The sequence below is a fragment of the Perissodus microlepis genome, chromosome 23, assembly GCF_051167445.1.
Source record: "Perissodus microlepis isolate ML-2025 ecotype Zambia chromosome 23, ASM5116744v1, whole genome shotgun sequence".
Classification (NCBI taxonomy): Eukaryota; Metazoa; Chordata; class Actinopteri; order Cichliformes; family Cichlidae; genus Perissodus; species Perissodus microlepis.
In genome coordinates, this window is record NC_140482.1 from 6938543 (window position 1) to 6965069 (window position 26527).

General features: G+C 42.0%; 1 protein-coding gene across 6 annotated transcripts in view; it reads left to right on the plus strand.

Moving 5' to 3' along the window:
• The first annotated feature begins 1044 nt into the window (after window positions 1-1044).
• Window positions 1045-26527, plus strand: part of LOC146360894 (muscleblind-like protein 2a) — a 52877-nt gene continuing 27394 nt past the window's right edge. For 2 of the 6 annotated variants that reach the window (XM_084921686.1, XM_084921685.1), the window contains exons 1-2: window positions 4353-4709; window positions 10882-11794. In XM_084921686.1, the coding sequence (XP_084777812.1) occupies window positions 11621-11794 (174 nt within the window). In that variant the 5' untranslated portion in view covers window positions 4353-4709; window positions 10882-11620. Of the gene's footprint in view, window positions 1292-4351; window positions 4710-10881; window positions 11795-26527 lie in introns of those variants that run through there. The other 4 variants (XM_084921683.1, XM_084921684.1, XM_084921687.1 and 1 more) reach the window with 4 other exon arrangements.

Genomic DNA, 26527 nt, shown 5'->3' on the forward strand with positions numbered 1-26527 from the left:
CCAACAAAATCTTCATCTAATCACGCTGCTGCCTCCTGACAAACTGTGATGCCTTTATCCAAAGTAGCATTCCACTGAAGCAGGCCTCGGCCCTGACATGGCAGTCTGCAATCTGGCTATGTTCATTGTTCATGTGCTCAATAGGCAGCACATGGCGTGGGCAGCAGTCAGTGGGGCTAAATTTGTGCCTCTCTGCTCATTCCGGGGATATTTGTGACTTGCTCCTTGTTGACTCGTTGCGCTCCTTGCTGACAACGGGTCCCTGTGTGTCACAAAGTGCTAAATCCAGCCAGCTGTATGCAATTACGCTGCAAAATGCGCAGGCTCTGCTGCACATGAAGCAGTGACGATGGGCTGAATTATGATCATTTTAGCAGGATAATTTCTCTCAGCTGATCTGAAACATCAACAACATTAGCCTATAATAAATTCATACACCACCATGCAGCATATATATCTATAATCCAAATATTACTTTAGGAAAGGTTAATGTTTCTGAAATCACTCTTGCACAAATACCCCCTAAAATACGATTAATAAAAATGATATTTATCTGAGAAATGATTGGTTATTGGAGTCAAAAAGTGTTAGAACTTATCTGGATTAACCAGAGCATCTTGAAGGATAAAGTGTAATATGCTTTATCAAATGCCTTCAATGTTTTTATCCTGTCGATTGGAGGCTACTTTGACAGACAGACAGGCACTGGTTCATAAATCAGTGGCCACATTTTTTACCCGAGGGAGATTCACGGTTGTTTCCTAGGTAACAGCCACCCCCACCCCTTCCCTTGCTCACTCTGGACTGTACCATATTTACTGATAGGGTGACAGGGCTATCTTCTCTATCGAATAGAAGTAGAATTCAATGGTAAAACGGACTACATGTAACATTTCACTCTAACTGAAAAGTGTTTTTCTTTCAGTAGCATCTACAGTGGCTCAAACATTTGATAATAAATGCTCTATTAACGTTTACACCATAGTAGTAACCCCCCTGAGGGAAGCACACTCAACATTTCCTCGAACTGTCAAAATCGCTTGTTGCTTCCTGCCCTAGCCTTAAAAGTAGTTAGCGAGCTAGCGTGTAGCGGCTGATAGCTTACTTTCACTGACATCTGTTTTGAAAGCGAAAAAGTTTGCTGCGGAACGCAAATAGAGGCAAGTGTTAGTTGAAGAACGTTTCTGCCGTCCTGTGCCGAACCGTGAGTCCCATATCAACCGAAACAGCGCTCTCGAGAAACCGTCGGTAGCGGCTGAAGTGCAGCTGGATGTGACAGGTTCGTCATCAGGTAAGCATCAGGTAGTTAGCTTAGCAGGTAGTGTTAGCACACCTCGACTCTGATGCTACTTCCACACGGTGTGGCGTTATGGTAAATGTAGTGACTTCTTGGAACAGCAGAGATGGCTAATGTTACTCCACCATCATAAAAATAATTCACGGAAGGCTGTTTTGTAGGGCTAGTCGCCAATCTGTGCCCAAATAGCTAATAAAAACAGCTGAAAGCTCGTAAGTAAAATATAATATAACATAACTCAAATCCACAAATGCTGCACCTTCGTGCTCCATGTGTATCCGAAAAGTGTTCAGTCCAGTGCTTTATGTTGCATTATGAAGTGGGAAATGACCTAACGAAGCCTACTGGGAATAGATTTAATAACAACTCATTTATTATTAATTCTGCAGATGAGTTTGTTGAGCTGTCATTAACGGTGCGTTTTTTTCAGTATTCAATGAACTTCTGCATTTTGAGATAAATTAGCTGCTACTTGGATTAATGGATTGTTCGATTTAAAGGAAAAGTAAAGGACTGATGAGGCATGAGTGGAGACAAACTTTTAGCCATTGCAGCTTTTTCAAATTAGAGCCTTTACACATTTAAGGTTAATACCTTCTGATCGGGCTAGCTGTTAGGTTATTTACAATGATTAATCCCTGTGAACATGCAAAGCAGCAGCACAGAAGAGCATTGCACCAATGTCTTTATTTTCATATGGAAACCAGACCTTGGTTTGCCATTTGGATGGAATATGTCGTGGTTATTAAAGCTCAAGCAAGACATGACATTCAACAGCACAGTGTAATTGGTGGAAAATGAGCTTTGTATAATAAGGAATGTAACATTTGCTCAATAATGTTGAAAAGGATAAAACAAATGTTAGATTAGTTTCCAGAAAGTATGAGTTCAGTGAGAATGAAATATACTTGAATGGCTTTGTTGGTGTGTATTTTATTTTTAAAAAAGCCCTGGTTGACCCTTGCATCCATTAAGCTCTTCTATATTTTAATGCAGACTCTGCATTTGACAGACTTATCAGAATGGGCTTCAAATGGAAGGAAGAACAACTCTTTCCTGCTTGATATTTGATTACAGCTAATAATAGAAAAGGACAGCTGCCTTTTCATTGATCTGTCTTCACTGCCCTATTTCTGAGCCCTTTTTTTCCCTCTCTCTCTCTCTCTGTCGCATGTAACTAACAGAAAAAACACAGACAGTGTTCTGTGCTGAGGGAGAGTATTTCAAACACAGTCTTAACCCATCACTGTTTTCATTTTCTGCTATTAGCCATTGTTTCAGATTATTCTCCTTTTATATTTGAATATGAAGCTGCTTTGGGCCGCAGAATCCTAAATCTGGTTGTGTGTGAGTGAGCCAAGCTGTTTGGGGTCAAACAGGACAGGGATAATAAGAGGGGAGGGGATACCATGCGGGAAGGAAGTAGCTCGGCTTGTTTGGCTGCCAGGCTTTTGTTTGTTTTCCTGTCGGACAAATCTATTTAGGAGGTAGGCTATCTGAGGTCTGCCAGTGGAAATTAGCAGTGAGCATGGCTTGTTATGCAGTTATTGACAGTTATTCAGTGAGGGTTATTGAGAAGTTGGCTGCAGGCAAATTAGAGATTGATAACTTCATTCATCCGTGGAAGTTGCTTTTTGCTTTTTACATTCAATATTCAGGTCATAACTAATGTTCACCATCTAGGATCATTAAAATGATCGCTTGGTATTGTGTACACGGTAGTAGTGAGACTACTTTCACTGATGGTGTAAGGTGGCACTTTTTCTTTCAACAAAGGATGACATAGCCCCGCCTCCCAGCCCGTGCCTCATGCAGCGGCAGAGCGCTTGTCTGTGTCATTTACCTACAGGTGCCCTGATCCCTAAGATGACGTCAGTGTTCGGCATCATTTGCTGAAGTAGACACTTTTTCATGCTGAATGGGATTAATCACCCCGAGCCTCTATCTTCTCACAACATTTTGACAAATGTTTCGCTTGTGGAGCATCAACTGTCAAAGCCTAATCACACAGCTGATAGGTTTGTTTCTTGTGGAACTGTAAAGCATTTTTATCCTCATTGATGTCAACGAAACACCCAGGCTGCCGCGTCATCCACAACCTTTGTATGTGAGGGAGAGAGAGAGGGAGAGACGGATGGACGGCAAGCGAAAGAGAGAGAGAGAGACAGACAGTACAGCTGTTCTATTGAATCTGGATCGAAAAGTCATGAAGCTGGATCTCTGACTCATCAGTTCTGTGACGCTCCAGTTTCACGGCTCATATGATGCCAGCCAGCATGTCATCAGCTGGGTGGAAGGGACCTTCCAATACCAGCCGCCGTCATGTTATTTTTCCCCTTTCCCTTTTCTCGAAGCTAATTCTGATGCAATAACAATAACAGAAATGTTCACTACTGTGTAATTTTCCAGTCCAGCGAACTCAGGAATTGGATTGAAATAGAGCTTGAAAGATAGCTTATAGAAATGTAGAAAAACATGCAGGTAGGGATAAAGAGACAAGGTGGGGCGGGGGATAGAATTAGGTGATTAAGAGCAGAGGAGAGAGCTGTCTGACTGTCTGGTTGATGTCGCAAATGAGTTCAGAGGACAGATGCTGATGGGAGTTAGAGGAGAGAGGGGGAGAAGGAAGAAATGTAGTGATCCTGTTACCTGGGGTGATGATGGCGATGGACGTGATATTCAGCATGGATCTGCAGCTACACTTTAATTACTGCTGTTTTGTATTTCAAATACATCAAACATGTATATTTATCTATATTCTATTAAATGCAGTTCAGTTAATGATGATTTGATTTTGAATATTATCACCAGAATAGACAAGAAATAAATATTGTGATAGTTGGTTAAGCAGGGTGTGAAATTGGGGAAATACCTTTTCAGATCAGCATTCAGGGGTTGTTTTACTGTAAAGCAGTTTTCACCCCATCACTTAGTCTGTGCTCTTCCAATGGAGAGACACAGATTTGCAGTAGCTGCTGTTTCATTGGCTGAACATGGTAAGGGGCAGGTCTTTGCCACAGGCTGGTGGGCAGGAAGGGGCTGGCTTTAGGGGTGTTGGAGGGGTTGGCTGGAAGTGTTTCAGCCAGATAGTTGGAGTAGACACTCTTTGCTTCCTGCCTGCCTGCTTGCCCGCCTGCCTGCCTGCCTGCCTCGCTCGCTTGCTCGGCAGCTTGGGAAAGAGAGAGAGAGAGATACTGATAGAAAAATCCCTGTCTAGGCATGGACCTCTGGCAGAAGCAGTCAAGAGCTCGCGAGGAATGACAGCAGAACACATGGTCATTAACTCCTGTCGCTGAGGCTGAGGGGAGAGCTGCGCTGTAGCTCCGCGTCACAGAAGCACCGGGAGCGTCCTGCGTTTGGGACAGCAGACAGACAGACAGACACAGAGCTACGGGACCCCCGGTGAAAGGAGGTGGGAAAGAGCCGACAGATTGGCTGGCTTTTTTCCTTTTTCTTTTCAGGAGTTTTGCTGCAGTGCGCTGCATACCAGTCTGGGTGGGGAGGGACCAGAGGGAATGTTTTATCTGTGTGAGAGAAAAGAGTGTAATGCTTAAAAACAAGGAAAAGGGAAGAAAATGCAGACAGAGTGGGATAAATGCGTAGGAGCACTGGGAGCTTGCAGCCACGCAGCAACTGTCCTCATTGCAATTTCCAGCCCCGTTAATGGACTTTCTCTTTTTCAGCTCCTGCGGGAGAGGCATTATCACAGCGGTTGACTTGCCCCTTCCTCAGTACAAATGTCAAGAGCTCCTTTTTTGCCACATGGGCTGTATATTTTTCACTGCCTCGAGAAAAACTTTCCTGTTGTGTGGCATCTGTCCTGTCGCTGTTCACTTTGTGTAAGTTTTTCCTCGTGACTCTTGCGCAAATTTCCCAAGGCAAAGGTTGTTTGTTAAGAGCACGGGCCAGTGTTGTGGACACAAATAGCCGATGGCTCAAATGAGCTGGAAGTTCGCAGTTCTAATAAGGCACAGATCATAATTAACCTCTGAGTGAGATGGGGCACGGTTGACGTGTCTTCAGCTTACCGCTGTCTGTCTACATTTAGCCTTGCAATAGACGCTCGGCCGGTGGCAGCCAAGCAGTGGACATTACTGCCTGCATGGAAAAGGCTAGAGTGGTGTCATGCGTCTGGCTGTAGATCAAGGGGAAGTGGGTGTTTTCTAAAATGGAACATCAGTCCAGCCCTTCCTGATGAGAAAATAATGGGGTCTTAATCTCAGACATGTCCTTACTGCAAGACTTTGTCAGCTAGAAATCCCCGTTCTCTGACACTAATGTAAATTCTACCTCAAGCTAATATTAAAAGGATTTAGTGCTTGGTAGATTTTACAGACATCCTCTGCATAACAGAGCTTTTTCAACTGATCTGTGATACAAGGGCAAGTTTGCTGAATCATTGAGCTCTTATGTTTTCAAGTGCTCAAGTAAGATTTTAACTTGGCTCCATTTGCAGTAGGTGCACTTTGTGTTGGTTTCACTAAATGGAGTGGGACTGGACGTCCTGTTAATCATCATATTTATCTCAACAGCAGTGTTCATCTCCGGCTGCCAGCTGCACTATAATTAGTTGACTTGCCTGAGTCCTTGTAGCTAACTAGGTAGAGGACAGGTTCACTTCAACACGAAAACAAATCCATTTATTGAGTGCAGGGGTCAAGATCGATCAAATCTACTGAAACTTTCTCCTGTCTGTTTTCAATTAAGTGGTTATAAAAACATAGAAAATACATCCAGTTGTGAAAGGGATCACGGATAACAAGTGGCCAGTCCCATACCATGAGCAGGGCTATTCAGGTCATTCTGGTTTAGCTAAGGCTATTATGATATGGGACACACCTATGTGCTGACTCTGTGAAATGCTTCTTGTGTTGCCTCCGAACAGTAGCTTAGTCCGGGTATAGCCTCTGCTGAGCCCATCCTTATTGCTAATGGCATTTGATGATATTGAACTGAAGGATCCATAGCTTATGCCAAAGACAATTTCATAAGCATCAGAGCCTCCAGGGTATTAAATACGAATTAGGCTACAGGGTCTAGCCCTGCTCTTGATCCCCACTGGAAGATGCAAAGGAAGATTTTGCAAAAAGGAACGTGACGGTGATGTCATACTTGACGTCTCGGTTTGGTTTTTTAGGAATAGAGAACATTTTGATAAAGCCTTAACTAAAAGCCTCACTCGTTTTCCATTACTCACTGGAAACTGAACATTTTCCTATTTCCCCTCTACAATGAGGCCCTCTCTACACAGCCTTGAAAAACATTGACCACTTGTTCCTCTTGGCCATGCAAATGGCCATACAATTGCAGTTTGCCAGCACAAAATGGTAATAAATGGAAATTCAGCCACTCAGGCTCCCTGCTCATGCGCTCATCTGTCACAGCCATTTGTATTTTGACTTTATTTTGGTAGCAACACCTTGCTGGTGCCATGGAAAACGTTTCCACAAAGCTTATGACCAGTAGGAACCAGGTAGCTTATCATCTCCCCTAAACAAATACATGCGGTTAAAGATAAATTGCCCAGCACAGCCGGTGTGCACAGATACCAGAATAATGGGTTACATACGTGGTAATCAGAGGTCAAGCCCATGACTTTCACTCGAGACACCCCAGTCCCTCTGACTCTCGTTCAATTAACCAGACTGACCAAGATAATGCTTCAGCCAGCTGGCCTTGGTAAGCATCAGTAATCCATAAAGTCTAGTACTGTAGTGCTTTTCTTTACATCTCTATCCTGCTTTATCAGGTCACCCTGTCTGACCACTGTTTGTACAGGACAAAGAGGAGACAAAGTCTTCTTTCAACATCGCAAAAAAAAATTACAGAGCAAAAAATTACAGAACAAAAAAATTCCTAACATATACACTAATGTGCATGTGTATGAGTTTATTAGTTTGAGTGTCATTTAAAATGCTGCCTTTCTGAAACAGGACAGTGGACTTTAGCCACCAAGCATCAGCTATAAAAATAATGGCTAATCGATTTCATTACAGTAACATGGAAATAGAATATATTTCTGTGTTGTTGGAGCCACGTTATTATACAAGTCCTTCACAGAGAGGCTTCATTTCTGCAGAACAAAAGCCGCGGTGCAATTTTCTGCCCCAGAAAGGCCACAGATCTGCAGAAGCAATGCCTGGTTCAGCCATGAGGTTCTGCAGAAAGGCTCATTTCTAATGCAAATTTTACCTTGAAATGGTATTAAAAGGATTTAGTGTTTAGTAGTGATCCTATGCAGAAAAGCAGTAGTCAGAACATGCTGTGTGGCTCTTCCTACCTGCTGACCATCTGCCCTTCTGTCCTTTCATATCATTGGCATTGTCCTCAAAGCGTGACTACTGAGCTCAGTGTAAACTAAGTCATGCTGCATGTTGATGTAATGCATGAGCAAACTAAGGCAGTTTTAAATATGTCAGAGTCACATTGTTAAGGATTGTCAAAGTAGCCTAAATTTACACTGTGTGCACCGCCTCTGATTTCAGCTACAGTTTTCAATAGTAGTTATTCCAAAGCAATTTATTTCTGCTGTGCTTGAGTTTCTCATGCTCTTAGGATCGGGTGTAATTATATGACACAGATAAGAGGTTCACCCCCCATGATAACAGTTTACTTCCTAGCAGGGGCTTTGGTATGTTTTAGGGATATAAGAGTGTTCTCAGTTGCCACCGCTAAAGAGTGTCTAGCTAGCATTTATGGCTACATCACTTTACAGTTAGATATCCCATCTCTTAAAAGGTTACATTAACGAAGCACATGTAGCGTCTGTTTAAAAATACTACTAGGGCTACTTTATTGATTATTTCCTTTATTAAGTTATATATTCTTAATTTTTATGTGTCTACTAAACATTTGGCATATAAATCTTGTGGACAAATCAATAATTTGAAACATGGTTGAAGGGTGTTTCTGCTATCTCTTCTTTACTTTTCAAATTTTCATTTATTGTCCATTATAAATGCAGATACCATTATAATACTGTTAAATAGCTGATATCAACAGATATATTGGCCCCACGGACTCTAATCCCCCCCCCAAAGGGAGGGAATATGTAATCATTTCAGTGTCCACAGTGTTCAAGATATCATGCACTAATTTTGTGTGATGGTATATACCAATAACAGCTTGAGCTGATTTAATTTAGTTTAAAAATTGGGTCAAGGTCAAGGTCACACTGTTGAGGGGGAGTTCTCTGAGTGCTCTTGTTACGAGCTTAATCTTGATGGAAAACCCGATTAAATTTCTATTTGTAGATGAGCCAAGTACTCTTACCTAAATTTTTACCAATATAGCACGTCGATATATCTGCCACAACATAGTTAAAACTATCATAAACAGTCTAATCTGTGCATATGTCAATGCAACAACACAATATCTTTTGAGGTTTGGCTGTTCATTGGCTCTTTGGAAGCAGGGTGCAACCTGCATGTCTTTGTTATTACCAAATGCTTCTTAGTCAGGATGTTGAGCGTCGTGTCACCATATATTATTAAGATATTTACTTTACTTTTTCTATTCTGTTTTTTGTTTTGTTTTTTTGACAGCAGTAATACTACATAAACATACAGTTCTATACAATATCAGAACAGATTTTTCTTTGTTTTTCTTTATGTTCTGTTTTTCCTTCGTTTTAGTCTTATTACCACCCACATAAGTCTCCTTTTGATCTCTAGTCCTCACCATTCGTTTTGAATATCTTTCTTGGCAAACATTGTTTGAATGTTGCCTGTTGAGACACCTCGGAGTGTTCAGATGACCCTGACCAAGCATTATCCACTCTGTCAGGCTGTTTCTTTTCATCCAAACTTTGATTGCTGTAAACCCCTGCTTTAAATAGAAAAATAGAAAAATGACTAGTGGTTGTGTTCCCCTACTATTTCAGCACAACTTGCTGCACCTTTCAAAGTAAGTCATTTCTCAGAGAAATGGCACTATCATCCCTTTACACTCTCTGACAAAGTAGGTTAGCTTGATCACACACTTCTTATGGCTCCTAAAAATAAGAAGGGATTAATTGTTAAAGGTCAGATCTGACATGATTCTTACCTGACTGTCTCTTTTGCAGTGATTGGCTCTTTCCCTGGGGTGATGATGTGAAATTAAATCCAACCTTGGAGAGTGAAGCCTGGGCGTCAGTACGATCAGGCGAGGAAGCTTCTGATCTCATTTCACATGATCAGCTCTGAAGTGGGACAATTAGATTAGCTAGACAAAGGTTGGTGGGTAATTTCAAGGGAAGCATAAATAAAATCTGCCCTCCTATATGCCTGAAATAAACAACAAAAAAATCAATTATCTTATAGAAAAATGGGCTTCTCCATTTGGACTTTTAGATGTAATTTTTATTTTGGATGTCAAACTGAAGAATTTAGTAGATTCCAGGAAGAAAGGATAAGTGCGTCTTACTTCAGACCTCTGTCTTGTGGACAAGAGATTAAAAAAAATACTGTGCTGAATCGGCCAGTAGCATACACCTGTATGACAGCTGCTTCCCTGTCAGGGACACTTTTTAAGGATTTCTCGTTCAGTAAACCCTGTGAACACAGGTGTACAATACAATACAAAAAGTGTAGCCTTTCATATGCCATGTGAGATTGGTCAAGATGTTTTCCAGTGGGGTAATCTGTTAACCAGAACTCTATATATTTTTACAGTCCTTCTCTTTCTCCTCCCTCAGTCTGTGTCCTCAGCCCCTTTCCCGCCTGCATTTAGCAGAAAAATATTTCCAGATGTGCCAACGAAAGAGCTCCTTGCGCAGTAGCTCCGTAATGGATTTCATATGCTCAAACTAAAGGTCACTTCCTCATATTGTTGCTCTACCAATTGTCCCTCCTCAGTCCCTAGACAACAGCCAAACACAGGGACCAGCGTCTTTGCAGGATGAGACAGGCAGCACAGATGCACAGACGCACGTCTCCCCCCAATGAATGTAAATTGACCGGCTGCCGTCAATGAGCCAGTACCTAATTTGGATGGTGGAAGACCAGTGAATATTGCCGGACACTGGGCAGCGTCATAATCGTGTCTGGCACTGGCATATGCATCTGTCTCGGTCCCTCTCCGGCTGCTGGACGACTGCCCGGAATAGTGCTGCTCTGCGCGGTTTTCTATTGGCTGAACTCGTCCCTCCGTGCATGGCTCTACAGGGCGGGTTGGACCCCGGGGCTTTTTTCTATCTCTGCTCTGACTCTGCGTTCTTGTCCACTGTCTCATAGCGCAGAGGCTTTTGCCATTCCCCACTTTGTATGCAATATGTTGGAAAGCCACTGGGCTTGCAGTCACCCCGTACAAAGGCGGACAGCAGCGACTGTGGGACTTAGACTCAAATGGCTTCTGAATAACCTTTTAACTGCCTTTTTTTCTGGTTTATCAGGCCTGTCCCCTTTGGAGCTAGCACTCCTCTGGGGCAGTACACACACAAATTCAGATTGACACGCATAAAACAAACACCGTTAACGCCTGCTGAAGCCTGTTAGATAAATTGTTTCCCGTCATAATTAGCGAGCCATTTTCTCACTGTGAAAATAGCCTCACTCTGTTTGTCTCTTGTCTCTACTTTTCTCTCTTTCACTTCTCCCTTTTAGATCACTGACAGAAAGTGCCTTGTGAGACAGCATCCCTACTTGAAGATTGCTGAGTGTTTCTGAAGAACTCCAGATTTTTTTTTTTTGCCCTCTGCGATCGTGACGCCACACGGCTTGGCTGTGAGGATCGCTGACCCTTGATTTGTCCTCACCTGTGATCTGTGTGAAGGAAAAGTAAAGAGCTGCTGGAGCTGCTGCATAGCTGGCCAACGTGCCAAAACTCAGAGAGAGGGTAACAATAAAAAGCCACAAACTTTGTATTATCCTGAACTGTGCCATTGTACCTCAAAATAACCCTGATATCCACCCCTTGCAAAGATATCATCACTCACGCAGAGGACATTTTGGGGACACGGGTACATCGACTAAAGCTTTTCTCTGAGCATGCCCCCTCTGCCTTTCCAGACGTTCGCACCTGAGACTTACTGATTGATAAACAACTAGCTGTTTGACTGAGAAACTCCACAATAGCGCAATAGTGTAGTCCCATGTTCAGGTCACAGAGACTTTGCCAGTCCATTACCTCCACGTTCCTGTCTGCAAGGACAAGCCTGATCCACTGACCTGAAGCAGATCATTTACAGCTACACGTTCTGCTGCTTCTTAGTTCTTTTGTTTTTTGGGGATATTTTTGTTTTTGTTTCTTTTTTTTAACTGGAGTGCTCCTCTTCAGAGGATAACCTCCGCATTAAACCTAGTGGCTCTGCTGCAACCCGGCTCTACAGCCAGCGCTGTTGACATGGCTCTAAACATTGCCTCCATACGGGACACAAAATGGCTGACCCTGGAAGTGTGCCGGCAGTTTCAACGCGGGACTTGTTCACGCAGCGATGAAGAATGCAAATTTGCCCACCCACCCAAAAGCTGCCAGGTGGAGAATGGGAGAGTGATCGCCTGCTTTGACTCGTTAAAGGTAAGGACTGCAGTTTTCTGTTCATGACGTCTAGAATTTGAGCTGCTTGATTTGTTGTCTGTCAATCCCAGGCATACAGAAGTGATTACTGTTAGTTTATATCTGCCGTGTGATATAAAACACATTTGTGTACTTGGAGTACATCTCTGCAGAAGCAGTATAATACCTGACACAAAATGTTACAGCTTTGTGCTCTTAAATGGTCAGCGTGTTGTAGGTTGTGTGCTCAGCGCGTCATGTCATGTCCCCACGCTGTGCTGCTGTTAGCCGACCAGTCTGACCTGTGAAGTGAAAAGGCCACAGAGGTTTTGTCATGTGTGTGCAATTCGTTTTCTTTTTTTTCATGGGAAGTTCTTCTAATATTACTGTGCCTTGTCCATCATGAGTACTTGTGGGTGAGCATCTGATCGCCTTGAGTCACTCCAGGGCTTCTATTCCTGGATGCATGTCAGCTGTCACATGCAACTAACAAACACCAGTCAGTGCTTGTTTTGTCATATTGATTCACACAGATCCAAGAAGAGGCATTACATCTTCAAAATGCGGATAATCTGCTTTTGTCAGCCTGAATACATGGATTGAATATGTGCGGCATTACATTGTACCACGTTTTGTTCAGGGAAAATCCACTAGAAGCTTCAAAGCCACGTTGAAGTGTTTATCCCTTTAATAAGGCTTGTAGTTTATTTGTTTGCTCCCTCCCACTTATCAAAAGGTAAATTGTTTTAATTTGTACGTTTGAAACAGATTTTACTGCACAGTTTCATAGTAGTAAAACATCACTTAAATTAGCTCAACACCAGACACTTTAAAGCCAACCCAGTCGTAACAAGGTCGATTCACACATGCCCCCCTCATGCTGCAAATAAGATCCGAGAGCACCCTTATTATTTTCAGGCTGTGCAGGGAAAAAAAGAACTGAAAAACAGATGTGACAATGATAAATAGCCAAAGAAACTAGAGCAGAACACTAGAACTGTAAGGAGTTTGTCTTTGTTTTAGGTATAAACTGTAGCTGCATTTCACATTTAGAACAGCGCAATGTGTAGTGAGTGCATTTCACATTTTTTAAGGCTTTATATGAGGCCCGTGCCAAAAGCGGTTCTACTAGATTGGTATGTTTCTCTGAATGTTAAAAATGTGAAATAATGGTAGAGGACATTTTTGAATCTTGATCGCAACCTTCATGAAACACATTGCAAAATGTGTAAAAAGTCAGTTTCATTCCAAAGTTGCTCATGGTCTATATTTATTTGACACTGTAAAGAAACAAGCTGCTTTTATGTTGCTACAAGCTCCTTCCTTGGCTAAGTTATTGCTAACAGTCAGCCACTGAGTGACATTCTTTCCCAGCTGCCAGATCTTCTGAGCTCTTATGCCGTGATTGTTTAATGAGCAAACAGCTGACTCTAATCAGAACTGATTTGTTGTTGCACCAAGTAAGGTTAAGCCTGATATGGAATCTCTGCAATCGCTATGATTTCCTTAATAACTCCAAGTTGGCATTCTTGGCTGAAGGGGAACTAAAATGACCTGAGTAGTCAACCTCATACTATGTTTAGTTTAGACTGTGCTCTGTGACATTTTTTTGTGTAAACACTGGCTCTGAGGCAGTCATCTGGCAATTCATTCTTCAGCTGTGGCTTAAGCTGTAGAATAAAAGAAAAGTCTATGTGTACAATGTGCACTCAGGATTTCTGGATATCAAAGCCTCAAGTTATGCTGTAAACCCTGTTCTCAGTTATCATTATTGACATACTTTAAAAATGCCTTTATGTTATCACTTCTGTTATAATACACAATCTTGATGGTAGTTTCTACCCAGAACATTTTCAGGTATGGACTACAAGCATCCTCGATTGATTCCCATTTGTTTCCTTAAGGGATTTCTGACCACAGCGACCAGACTTCTTCTTCTTTCTTTCTTTCTTTTTTTTTTTTGTGGTCTGACCAAAGGCCATCTACAAGTAAGCCTTTTTTTCCTTAACAGCAAAACCTCCTGACAGTTACTGGGACAGTTTCTGAAGCTACCTAAATATATGGGGAGATATCCATTACTTTTACATCAGTAGTGAATGGGTCCTAAGGATTGCATGCATAAAATCACGTAAACAAAAACTTGAAAAGTTTGGTAAATTTGCCCCAGATAAGGTGAAATATTTTCTTTTTTCTGCATGGTATACTTTATTACACAAGCATACAACTTCATTGTGGCTTCATTACTGGCTCAGCTCTACCTCATGCCATGCAAATTTGTGTTTTGTATACGTTAGACCAGAAAAAACCTACAGCTTCACAACCATAGACAGGTAGTATAACAAATAGATAAGTCTGCTCCCACACCGTTGATGTTGTTGTATTTGTTGCCAGCTATTACACCATCCTGATCCATATAAGTGCTGGTTTACTGCTTGGGGGTTTCTTAAAATTTAAAATCTAAGGGTCATGACACAGGATAAGAGTTTTTTGCTGGTATCTCTCCCCTACATGGGCTTTTTTCCCTTCCATAATAGGCTTGCATTATACTGCAGTATTCTAGCAAAACAGTAGCATTTCTTACATTTACCGCCCGGACTTGTCTGGCAGCCTGTTAATCTACGATCTTCTGCTGTCATTGAAGACTGCCTCCTTAAACCAGCTTAACTCCTAATGCAACTAAAAAGCTAAATGTATAGACAAAGACACAAAATTTCACCCCTTCTAACCCTAATTTCCCCATCCAGCCCACTGACAGAAGGAGAATACAGTATTCTCTGTACTTTTTAACTCCAACTCACCCCCCACTCTCGCAAAGACTTTCCTCGTGACAAGAGAATGAATGCTTTATTATGCATTAGGAAGTGTGTTTCAGTCCATTGCAGGCTGATTTTCACCCCCATTATGCCCGTATCATCTTCCTGGGTCTTCTCATCCGATAGGGTTATCATGCCAGGGTTGGGTGCTGCCAGGCATGACTTGGCCAACGATCAGAACGGTCTTTCTCATAAACACGTAAATGGTAGTGCTTGAGAAAGGAGCAGAGAAGGAGGTGTAGCACTGCTGCTGCGCTTGTCAAGCAGCAGTAGGCAAACATTCCAAGGAATGGTCGTTGTTTTGAGTTTCTAAAAACACTTCTGTGACCACAGCGGCTCTGCACCATCATAGTTTTATCTTAAACTTTTCAGCTCTCTGCCAAAATAAAAGCATTTGCTTTGTATTTTATTTTGGATGAACGCTTATGCCCTAATTTTCTTACTGATATTTTACTTTGGGCTGCACAGCATTTTTTTTTAAAAATCTAATGACTTGGGGCGTGGTGATATGTAAATTGCAGGTATCTCTGACTTGTTTTAGTCATTTGTTTTCATAATGCAGCTTCTAAAAGGTGCAATTCAATTAAAACATGATGCAGCAGGACTGCTTAAAAAAGGTGGAAAGTTATACCTCGCAGAATTGGCGGACAATTGGGCGTTGTAGTTCTGCTGGATATAAATTGCATTTGAAAGCATAATTCACTTATTGCTGTTGTGTGGGGATCCGTCTTTACCCAAGAGACCCGAAGAACAGCGTGGCTTTTTAGATTTCCAATAATAAGAAACTCCAGCAAGCAGTGAAGCCACCAGAATATGGGTTTTACGGCAAATGCACATCTAGGTTAAGAGGGGGATTTTCGTAGTGTGGTCAAACAGTTGCTCGTGCATGTTTCTTTTATCTGAAATATCTGGTTTTGCATTTTCTGTTAGAGAGTTTTGCATGGGTTAAATAATGGTGAGGGATCACTCCTTTCTCGTTTACGTCCTGCTTTCTCAATCATAACGCGTGCAGCACCCTCACACGGTGCTGCTCTCAGCATTTCTATGGTGTAATTTCTAGGGGATTATTTTTGTCCCCTGCTTTACTCTGTGGGTTTTAGAAACAGCCCTTCTATGCTACATTTATCATCTCTCAAAATAGGAGAAGCTTCTTCATCCCTGTCCAGCTAAAGCTGAACTAACATTTAGTCGGTGTGCATGAGAGGGGTTATAAAGTATCATTCGTTTCAATTGAGACCTGACAGGAACGTTTGGGAGTGGTGACCTCGCAGTGGGAACTTTTCAGATATGTCAACTGTTTTTTCAACCACATATCAGATTTCCAACATGGCTATGGAGCCCATTATAGCTCAGCTCTGCTCCCATAACTGTCCAAATAGTTTTAGTATGTTTGTTCTCTTGCTTTGCGATAGTCACAATTTCGTTGTACATGTAGAATGAGAATAAAAGGCTATTCTATATGTTAGTGGTGTTAACAATCTTGTCTATGTTTTATCTTCTGAATTAGGAAAATGACATTCAAATGAAACAAGTTCAGACAGGTTTGGTGGCTGCCAGACAGAACATGACATTTAAATGTCATATATGAATACAAATTGTTGTATGTCAGCAGCAAATTACCTCCATACAGCTAGCTTATTTTAAACTAAATAAATATGGAGATATAGTTCTATCAGTAAGTCAAAACAAGAACGTTAAGTCTGTGCTGTCATCTGAACCTTGATTTGTCTTAATCTGTTTACATAATTTCTTCCGTTGCAACTTTGATATCATTCGAGCTAAACATGATAGAAAACCGAGAGAGGCAGCTCTGTGTCTCCAGTAGTTTCAGAGATGTGTTGTGGTTGAAGCCATTTCCTTTAAGCTCTTTGATAATTGTTGCACCGTGACCATGGAAACCATCATAGAGTGGTGGTGGTGGTAGAGATGAGTGGAAGAGAGGGCTTGGGTAGTAAATGAGTGAGAATACCTACCTTAATGGAGTAAATGCAATCATGCCGGTCATGTGATGATGTCACATTGACTGTGCAACCATTAGACATCAGCCTTTCGTCAGTGGTTAGGTTTGACTATATTTGACATGCCTGGATGGGGTTTTTTTTCGTTCTAAGTTAAAGCATAAGACACATATGTATAATAATCAGCTATGTTTCCAATGCTGCAGAAAATTAACAGCCATTTTAGAGTTTCACTGGTGCCTTTGCAGACCTTGAAGCCTTTACAAAACAGACTGAATGCCTGACAGCACGGTCTGTTTAGATTTCCTCCCCCACACTTTTTTGCACCAGTAACATTTTACCAGGTGACCACCACGCCTGAATGAGCTTCCGTAGTCTGAGAGTTGGGGCTGGGGGTGGGGGGATGGGGGTGGGGGGGTGGGGGGGGGTAGCCTGCTGCATCTGAGCGCGATCATGTTTCGTCAAGTTGCAGTCGTCAAAAAGAAAGCAGTGAAGCAGGACAAACAATAGGAGCTACTACTTTCAGGTGTGCAGTGTTTTCTCATTTGTATCACAAGCTCGCCACAGTCCCCATGGGGATGAAGCGCCCTGGTTTCCCTCACTTAGTAAGAACACCTTAATCCGGACTGTGCTTTAAAAGAGCATGCTCCACTGTAAGTGTGTTATCGGAGGGCGTGGGACGGCTGAAACCAGTAAATAAAGAAGCGAGGGAACATGGGAAGAAGGGAAGGTGTTCATATTTGAACGGTTAAGAGAATAAAAATACAAGAGTAAAACTGTGAAGGTGGGACTATAAGGTTGTTTCCTGTCTGTAAACGACAGATCTCACCAGGTAGGGAAGTAGAGCAAAAACTTAAGCCACTTATCAAAAACTCTTATTAGGATTCAAGAGAAGTGTGCCTACTACCCAAAGACCTCTTTTTAAGTTTAATGGATCTGTAACTTAACCATAGCTTCCCCCCTCTGAGCTCAGTACATTTGAATTTTTGTGGGAAGCTTCAGTGAACATGAACTTTCTGCCCGTGGCCTCAGTTTGCTTCTCGTCTCTTGTTTTAAAAGATGGGCTCGGCTACATTCCTCAGTGTAATCCTCCCGAACTGGGCCACACCCTGGGCAGAGCAAACATGTGGAGGGGAATGTACGCCGTGCAGCAGGAGTTGGTGTCCCCCCAGGGTCATTCACCCAGACACAATGAGGCACTGACTTGAGCCTAATGTGGGGCTGCAGTGGATGCGGCATGCTTTTGATGAGCCCATAGGAGACCCCACACTGCTACCGTTCCTTAAACAGGCCTCCTCGTAGGCAGACAAATGCATGCACACACACTGTCTTGCCAGTGCAAACCATGCCAAATTTCATTTGATCCATGTGATTTCACCCCCTCCACAGCCCCAGTCTATCTGAAAACATCTACAAAGGTATAGAGATAAGAGTCAGGGAGAGGGAAGTCTGATCAGATCTCTGTTTCCTACTCAGGTCTAGTTAGTCAGTCTGGTCACTCTGTGTGCTGGAAATGTTTAAAAGAAGAACCACAAAAACATTTGTTTATGCATGTGAAAGCATATTACCCACCATTAAACCCCAGTGATAGATTACTGTTATAGTGGGATTTGTAAGGAGTCCTTGAGCAGTGTAGAAAATTGTGTTTTACATCTGGTCACATTTATAGGTCATATGTTGATCATTGAGACTGTGTGTTATAATTTGGTTGATAGTTTACATCCTGTAGAAGTTCAAATGTTGTCTTCTGTGTTATATTATTATTACATGGGGATCCATTGATGTTAAACAGTCAGTATTAGTTGTTATCGACGTTGTTACCTGATATCGGCATAACAACATGACATGTACTGACATCTCTACTTGTTGTGTTACAAAAGGTTTGTGCTGACTAAGATAGTCTGATTAAGACACTTTTATAATTAGTATTATGAAGGAGCATGGCATAGCAATAAAAACATCTGGAGCAGCCAAAATGCTTCCATGTCTTTTAAATTTCATGTTATTCTGACATGTTTCATGTTTTTTTAGCTGAAATTAAATTTCAGGTTAAAATTTTGCACTACTGCTGTTGATCAGCAAAGTCAACACATAAGAGTACATGCCGATATTTTAACTGGGCCACCGCTTTGACCCACATTTGTGTTGGTCAGTGTGCTTCAACGTTGTTGTTTGTGTGACTCTGCCATTTGTAGCTGAAAAACTCCACAATATCAGCTCCACATTTCTCATTTGCTGCTCTGAGAAATCAGAGCTCAATTGCTGGGATACTGTTGGTGTTGTTGGTTCCAAATCTTGTGCTCTAGCAACAGGATTTTTTGGTGAAAATGTTTCCTTTCCATGTGGGCAGCCAACCTAAAAATAAAACAAGGAGCCAAATGAAAATCATCGGACAATATTTCATGCAATTTTGTGTGGAAATTATGGGGTTTTAGACGTCAGACAGATGAGAATAAGCAGTATTTACTTTTGTTAAAGTAAATGTCAGGAAAAACTGTGTCATTTTATCAAAAATACACCAAGGCGGTTCTGCTTTACATCGCTCCAATCAGTGCTATAATGAGGCCTGATAAACATGTCCAGTATTCAGCACTCTCTGCTTCCCATCCTGCTAATTTGCAGCCTTTGTTATATCACCTAATGGGGTTGTAGTTTTGATGTTGAACTCTATTATGTCTTCTCTTTTAAAAAAAGCAAAAAAAGATGTATGGCATTACTGTTGTTTAATGTCAGATTGAATAGTAGGTGTTCTTCATCCAATGAGCTGCCTGCAACATGATGGAACGACTGAGCACTGAAAATCTGCCCATCTGCTGTACCAGTGTCTCACCTGGTCTCAGTCCACCCACTACCTCTGAGTCATCCTCTTTTTCCATCTCTCTCAGCTGCCCACAGTGCTGATAAAGTACTCCATTTTCTGCATTATTTTTTTTCTGCCTGTGGAAAAAAAAATGGTAACTTAAATCAGTGCTGCAGAGTCAATGCCATCCTCACATTTGATGATTTCAAAGCCAGCTGGACTCAAACTCCCTTACTGCTGCAGTAGTTGTTGCTGTTGTTAGCACCTCTGCAGTAAAGCAGAAGGCAGATCTATGCCAGAGTGAGGCAGGAGGCATGCTGTGCGGTTGACCTTTAGTATCAGCCCCATTAATTATTGATACGTAGTTTCATCATCACTGAGAGACAGACTCAGGTTTTCTAAGGGTAGCACATATTTACCTGCTTTATTCACTGGAACCTAACCTTAGATTAAAAATGCACTGCATATCATGCTTGAAAAAAAAAATCATTATCTTCAGCCTTCTGTGTTTTTTTTCCTCCCTTTGGAAGGGCAAGCGATGCCTAGTGGTAGCCGCAGTATGATCACTGTATTGCCAGTGTACTGAAGCATATGGCGTTGGCTGTAGCCCATTTTAAACACTGAAATTAATCGTTTCACTAGGAATGTGTTGACTGCTTCCTCGGGGTTCTTTAATTCTCTGGTGATAAGTAAATGGACAAGCTTACAGAGGCACAGAGTTCAAGATGCTTCCACCCAACCATCCTCAGTTTGTAGGCAGAAGCACCTTGGGAGCTGCAAACAGTTAGACAGACAGGCCCAGCTGTCTCCTAGGGGCCAGCCTTTATAATGAGACAAAGATCTCCTTAATTGGCTCCATCTAATGAGGCAACATAAAGGCAATCTTTAGGGGACCTCTTCTTTTTTTCTTTTTTCTTTTGGTTTAAATGACTGTTGGGCTGTGTCAGAGGCAGTTGTAAACCAGTCCTACCATGACATCCCAATCCCTTGTGGAGACTTGTCAGTGCTGCGAACTTCAAAAGCCTACATGTCGGTATGTCACTGTAAAAAAGTCGTTTTGCTAATAAAGTAAGCACCAAAAGCTACACTGACAGTGATTGACACTGGGCTTGCATATGAAAAAGAGAAGTGACAATGGAGTGTGCCCTGTGTGAACTCCATTTTAGAAGTGTTCTGACTCATATCCTATTCAGGCTCATTGAGTGGCAGTGACGGACTGCGCAGTAAAAGTGGAATCTGCCATAATTACTTGTCGAAGCCTTCCAATGCGCGCTGCTGCGCTGCAGATACTGATGAGCTAAATGGAGACCCCCATTTTGAGAAATGGCACTTAAAAAGTTGGTGCTTTGTACTGGCACACATAATAAAGAGACAGTCACTTGTCTTATTTTGAGTTAGCATATGGACTGAATTAGGCTGATGAGATCATGCGGGGTTGTGCCTTTGTCTGAAATGGCTGATCGCCCAAACCAGTATGCTGTTGCAGTCAGTGGCACAAGGTTGAGCAGACTATTAATTCAAGGCCAGTCTAGTTTTTTTCTCAAGCATCAAGCTTAATAGGCCAGGCTAAAGCAGCTCTATGATGGAGTAATTTGATAGAGCCTGTCTAGATGAAAGTCTTGGCGTCAGTGTAAATGGCTCCTGTATTAGTGAATGAAAGGCTTAAACTGAGCCTGTTACGCTCCACGTTTTTAATTGCTGGGCTCTACTACAGTAGCTTTGCATGGTTCACGGTTCATAATCATCCTTATGTATCTTTTACCAGCTCCTTAGTTCAGTCACTGTCTAAACAACCTCCCTTTAAGCCAGCTATCTTCTGATTGGCTGCCCCTCACACACAGATCCTGTCTGAAGCCTGAGCTTTTGGCTCACAGGTGTTACCTGTATATATGCAAAGTCATTTTCTGAATCTCCATCATTGTAAAATATGGCAGAATAATAGGAAAAGCACAGTAGGCCCCCTTTATAGCTTTGTAATTAGAAGGAAAGCTAAGAAAACATTGTCATACTCAGCTTATTCAGATCCAGTACTGGTTCTCAAATGATGCTTTGTCGACGCTTCTTTTCTTGGCTTGGCTATGAACTCCCACAGCAACAATAAACTGATGTTTGTTAATAAAGGATGAGCCGTGTTTACTTCCACCTGTGTCCTATTTATGTAGTTTTGGATATCATTCCTAACGGCACTCAAAGCACAAAGTACACACAGAGTGTTAAGTTTGACCTGTGGGAATGGTGCAATATCACTACGCAGAATAGGAATGGCAACTTTTGTGTTTCCTTTGATGCACTAAAACATATTTGGCAGCATGCATCCTTCTGTTCTATTTAAAACCCAAGCTAGAGGTATTATTTGTATTTGTATCACTCTCTTGCCTCCTTTCCTCTACCACAGAGGGTGGCCATATCATAAAGGTCAACTTTAGGTCATAGCAGCATTTCTGTTCCTGTGGGTGGGTGGTTGTGTGTTTTGGCCAACAAGGAGTTGTGGGGGGAGGCTTGAAAAGTTCATGGACGAAAGTGAGATGGCCAATTTCACACCCAGCAGATGCCTGCTCCAGTGACCCACAGCGACAGGTGGGAGACACTAATTGGCAGAGCGCACCCTCGCAGAGTTGGCTCAAGCCACGGTGGGTGAGGGAATGAAGGTGGGGACAGAGGAGGGTGAGAGTGAAAGAGTAGTGGTGACAGTGGTGAGCATAAATTGGCACTGCAAATTGTCGAAACACGCGTGGTAGGAAGAGTGTCAGGTTTAACAGCTGCACGGCTCAGGTGCACACCGCCTGTGATTCATGCCCGTTTCCATCTTACCAAAAAAAGCACATTTTGCATTTGATAAATAAACTGTTGCCGCTCTCTAATGTGGTCCCGTTTGCATTTCCATAGTGCCACTGAATTCAGTTTGCTTTCACTTCCTTTTGGACCTGTTTTCTCCAAGGGAAGCTTTGACTTCCCTTGGAGAAAACAGGAAAAGGGCAAGGTGATGACATAAGTGAATAGCGTGATCAATGTGTTTGCCTCGTTCGCACGATTTTAAGATAAAACACACCCTGCAGCTCAAAGGCTGAGTCACTGTACCGTGGTTTATTGATCTTATTTCTTTGACCAAAGGGCAGCTATTACTTTAACCAGGTATGAGCACTTCTTCTACTCTGTCTTCCTCAGTGTTCTCAAACTTATGAGGACTGTTTGTATCATCTCCATATGGGATTAGAGCCTCCACAGCCCACAGGAGAGAGAAGAGGCCTCAGTGGCCTCATCACCAGGGCCAACAAACAACCAAGTGATGTTGCTCTTATTCACCTTTGGTTGTGTATAGAACAAAAACACAAAAACAACTTGCGTTTGAAGACACTTTCAAACCTTAAATTATCACTACATGTACATCTAGATTCCACAGTAGTAAATATATAAAATCAGACTTTTGGAAAGCGTGACACAGATATCCAAGTTAGTTGCTGATATAGCTACGCACAATTTATTTCAACATGCTTGTGTGGGTACTTCTTTTGCACTGCAACAGAAATAGTGTACAAGATGTCATAGACTGGAAACTTTGCCCAGTGGAGTGGAAAACAATATGCTACTGAGCCATAAAAAAGACTAAAAACAATCATTTAGCTGGTTAAAAATCTTAGACTTTACTACATCAAATGAGTGCTCTAGTGCCCAGGATCTAATTTGGTGTTTTAGCAAGGTACTGTACTAACTGAGGCACTTGCAAACAACTCTACAGCTTTCTGAATTCTGTCTGAAAAACAGAATTGACAAGGAGGTATTTTCATTTAAAACAAAGTCAGTGGTGCGTAGTGAGTACTTTTTGCCTGCGGTGCAGGCGAGACTTCTGGCAATAGATAATGCGTCCAGTACCGCTCTAATATGCGGGCCTTTTTGTTTCGCAGCCACTCCCAAGCTATGTTTTCTGCTGGTATCGCCACCCTTTACCATGTGTTCCTTTCATTAAGAGCATCAGTTTTATCATCGACCTAGCCAAAGAAAACTCTGTTTTTACTATTTGCCCTTCTGGTTCTTCTTCCGAAGAATTTTTAAAAAGCAATGGCTTCTACGTGAGCACATACACGCCCAATGTACATGAGCAATATTGTGTTGTGTTTTTTTACACATATAGATGGATCTAGAAAGTGTATTAAAATGCTTGCATGAACAGATACTGTTTCTATCTAACTCCCTTTTATAATGTCATCTCTTGATTTATCATCGCGCAATGTTTAGGTTAGTCCGAAACACAGTGTGGTTTGTCTTGCTTACCATGTATTTATTAAACATAAATAACTTTCCGACATATGGAGAGTTTGATCAAAGATACAAGATTATACTCAATAACTGAATTATTAGTTTGATTGTAAAATTAATTCTTGAGTAAAAGAAACTGTCTATTTTCTTTGTAGGTTGAATCATAAACCTGCACTTCGCAACTTTTTTTGTCAGCAACCAAAGCTTTAATCTCCAAACAGGAGAGTAAGCAGCCATCCAGCGTTTCTGCCCCTATCTGCTGAGTGTGTTAGAAAGAGGCTTTGATGAATAGATCTCCTCTCTCCCCTCCATCTCATTATCCTCCTTTATCTGTTTTATGGATTTACACAACTCCTCAACATGTTCTGACATGCGGTCGATAGTGTCAGCAGAGAAAGAAGATGTAGGCTAGCCTTTTTTTTTTTCATGTTCCCACATTATTTTATTTATTTCATTAGCAGTTGTAGCTGATTTGTGCTATTTTTGCACCACTGTGGAGTAGTTTTGCCTTTGATCGCTAGAGAATGATTGAAATTGTATCTGTCAACAAATGTAAAATTAGGAAATTTAAAAAAGAGCCTACCGGCTTTCTGCTATTTCCTCTTGGGGATGTGGCACAGTTCTTTTCAAACTAGGCCATCAACATCATATAACCTATTTCTATGATGTCTTTCACCGATATGGCTAGTTGAAGTTAGCTGTAGGACTGCCCTCATATCATTGCAGAGCTGACAGGATGAGCATAGGGAAATGACAGCTTGTTGAAAGCAGGTTAATGCCTCCGTCTTCTAGCTGTGACTCACTTATCAACAGACTGAGAGGTGGCAATGTCATAGCTGAGCCTTTCTTTAGGATAGTATATAGTTTTAGACGTGTATGGGAAAGTGAGACAGCTGCTTCACTTCAAACACGCTGTATGATTGTGCCCAAGTGTCTATGTCAGCTTCCTCGCCAATCTCCCTCTATGTGTTGCATTGATACTTGTTTACGTTTTTGTGTGTACAGAGTAAATGAGCTCTGCAGGGTGGGTTTCATGTCTCAGCAGGTCACAGATGATCAGATTAACTGAAGCAAGGCTTCAGCCTCCAGCTGGATTAGCAGCGGGAACCGGGGCTTTGCAGGTGCCTCGCAACGGTGCCACTGCAGCCGCACTTTGAACGTTGCCTCCTCAAAAGACGGTTACAATACTCACACTTGTATCCAACATAGTTAGTTATTATAGCCATCAGCTGAATGCTGATAGGCTTCTTTTTTTTTTGCTGCTCCACGACTGCACGAAAGCTCCTTTGTTATGATCCTCGATCCATACCCTAGATGGTTAAACTATAGGCTGTTTTCACAACCTGCAACAAGTATATATATCACAGCTCCTGATAGAAAATTGTTTATACCCTGCAGACTATTTAGGCACAGTAGCGCAGAAAATTAATGAAGACCCTGTGTATTGATTAAGAATATTTTGCTTTTCATTTCTCTCTCATGAAGTCAGGCACATATTGACTACCGAAACATCTTTAGTGTAGCGTTTATTTGTAATTCTAAGTAGGAATTTTGACAAATAACTCCAACATTTTCTTGAACTGCCTGATCTGCGGTGTGAGTCAGACTGTCTATAACCCTTCTTCCATTGATTAGTGAATTTCTTTGAAGGCTGAGCATTTTGGCCGTTGTCATCTCATTGTTTGGAAACCAGACGTAATGATCATTGGGACACTGCATACTTGTGTGCTTGCAGCTTGTCAGTCACATGGTAAAGCAAATTCTGCCATATCTTCCTCGTTACCTGCTGGTCATTAGAAATAATGCATTTTAAAGGCACTTTCTTTTTATAGAGTTTTATGGATTTAACTAACTGAAGACTCCCAGTGCATTTCTGTGTCATGAGATCATGGGCATGTGATTTTTAGCTGATGCACAACGTGCTGCAACTGTTCAGAGATGTTACCACACAGACTTATAAGGACACAGTGTGATGAAATTTCGATGTGTTCTTTGTTCTTGTTTTGTCCAAACAAGAAAAATGAACACATCCAGTTGCTGAAGACACTTGATCAGCAAGGACAGGCTTTATTACACTCCTCAGATGGAGGTGGGAGTGTTTAGATTTACGGCCTGTGGGAGAAAGATTCATGATATCCAGGCATCCCAGGACAAACAAGAAAGGAAGAAACAACACACTTTATATCACCTTAATCCCACTCTCCCACTCTCTGTCCTTCCCCTCCCTCTTCTAGGGTAATCTCAAGCGTGTCAGCAACACTACCACTTGTTCATCTGAGGGATTATAGCTCATGAAACAAAGGCACTTAATTACTGCTGAGGCAACACATGTCTTATGTGTGTCTTGGGCGAAGGTGAAGAAAGCAGACGCTTCTAAAATACCAAGTCTCTGTGCTCTACAGTGGTGTTTTCTTTTCTGTATATGTTATGCTAAATAGAGCTGAGCAGAGTACAATCAGGCGTGAAAGGAAGTTTGGAGTTGCCACAGTTTTTAAGTTTAAATGACTAGTTTTCCCCCCGCTTTTCACCATTGATTCCTGTTCTCCATTACCAGGCTAAATGTAAACAAAAAGCCTCTGGCTATCATTTCATAATGGATTTTCAGTGTTTCCTGCTGTCCCGGGGCCTCACCGCTTCAAACAGACCCATTAGCCCAAACAGATCCATTAGAGCCTAAAAACAAAACAAGATCCTTAAGAGGGAGCATTCTGTGGGTTCAAGGATAAAGGGAAGCCCTGTCCATGTGCATCTAGCGCCTCACTACTTTACCGGCTGCTGGGATCACTGGGTCTGCTTTTTTTTCCCAGTCTTCTGAGCACCAGAGTGCCTGTCCTGTTGGTGTCTCATAGCTGGGGGCTTTCACCAAAGTACTTTCCTCTAACTCTTACAGGCTGACCCATAACCAGCTGTTAGGGTCCTTGGAACAAGA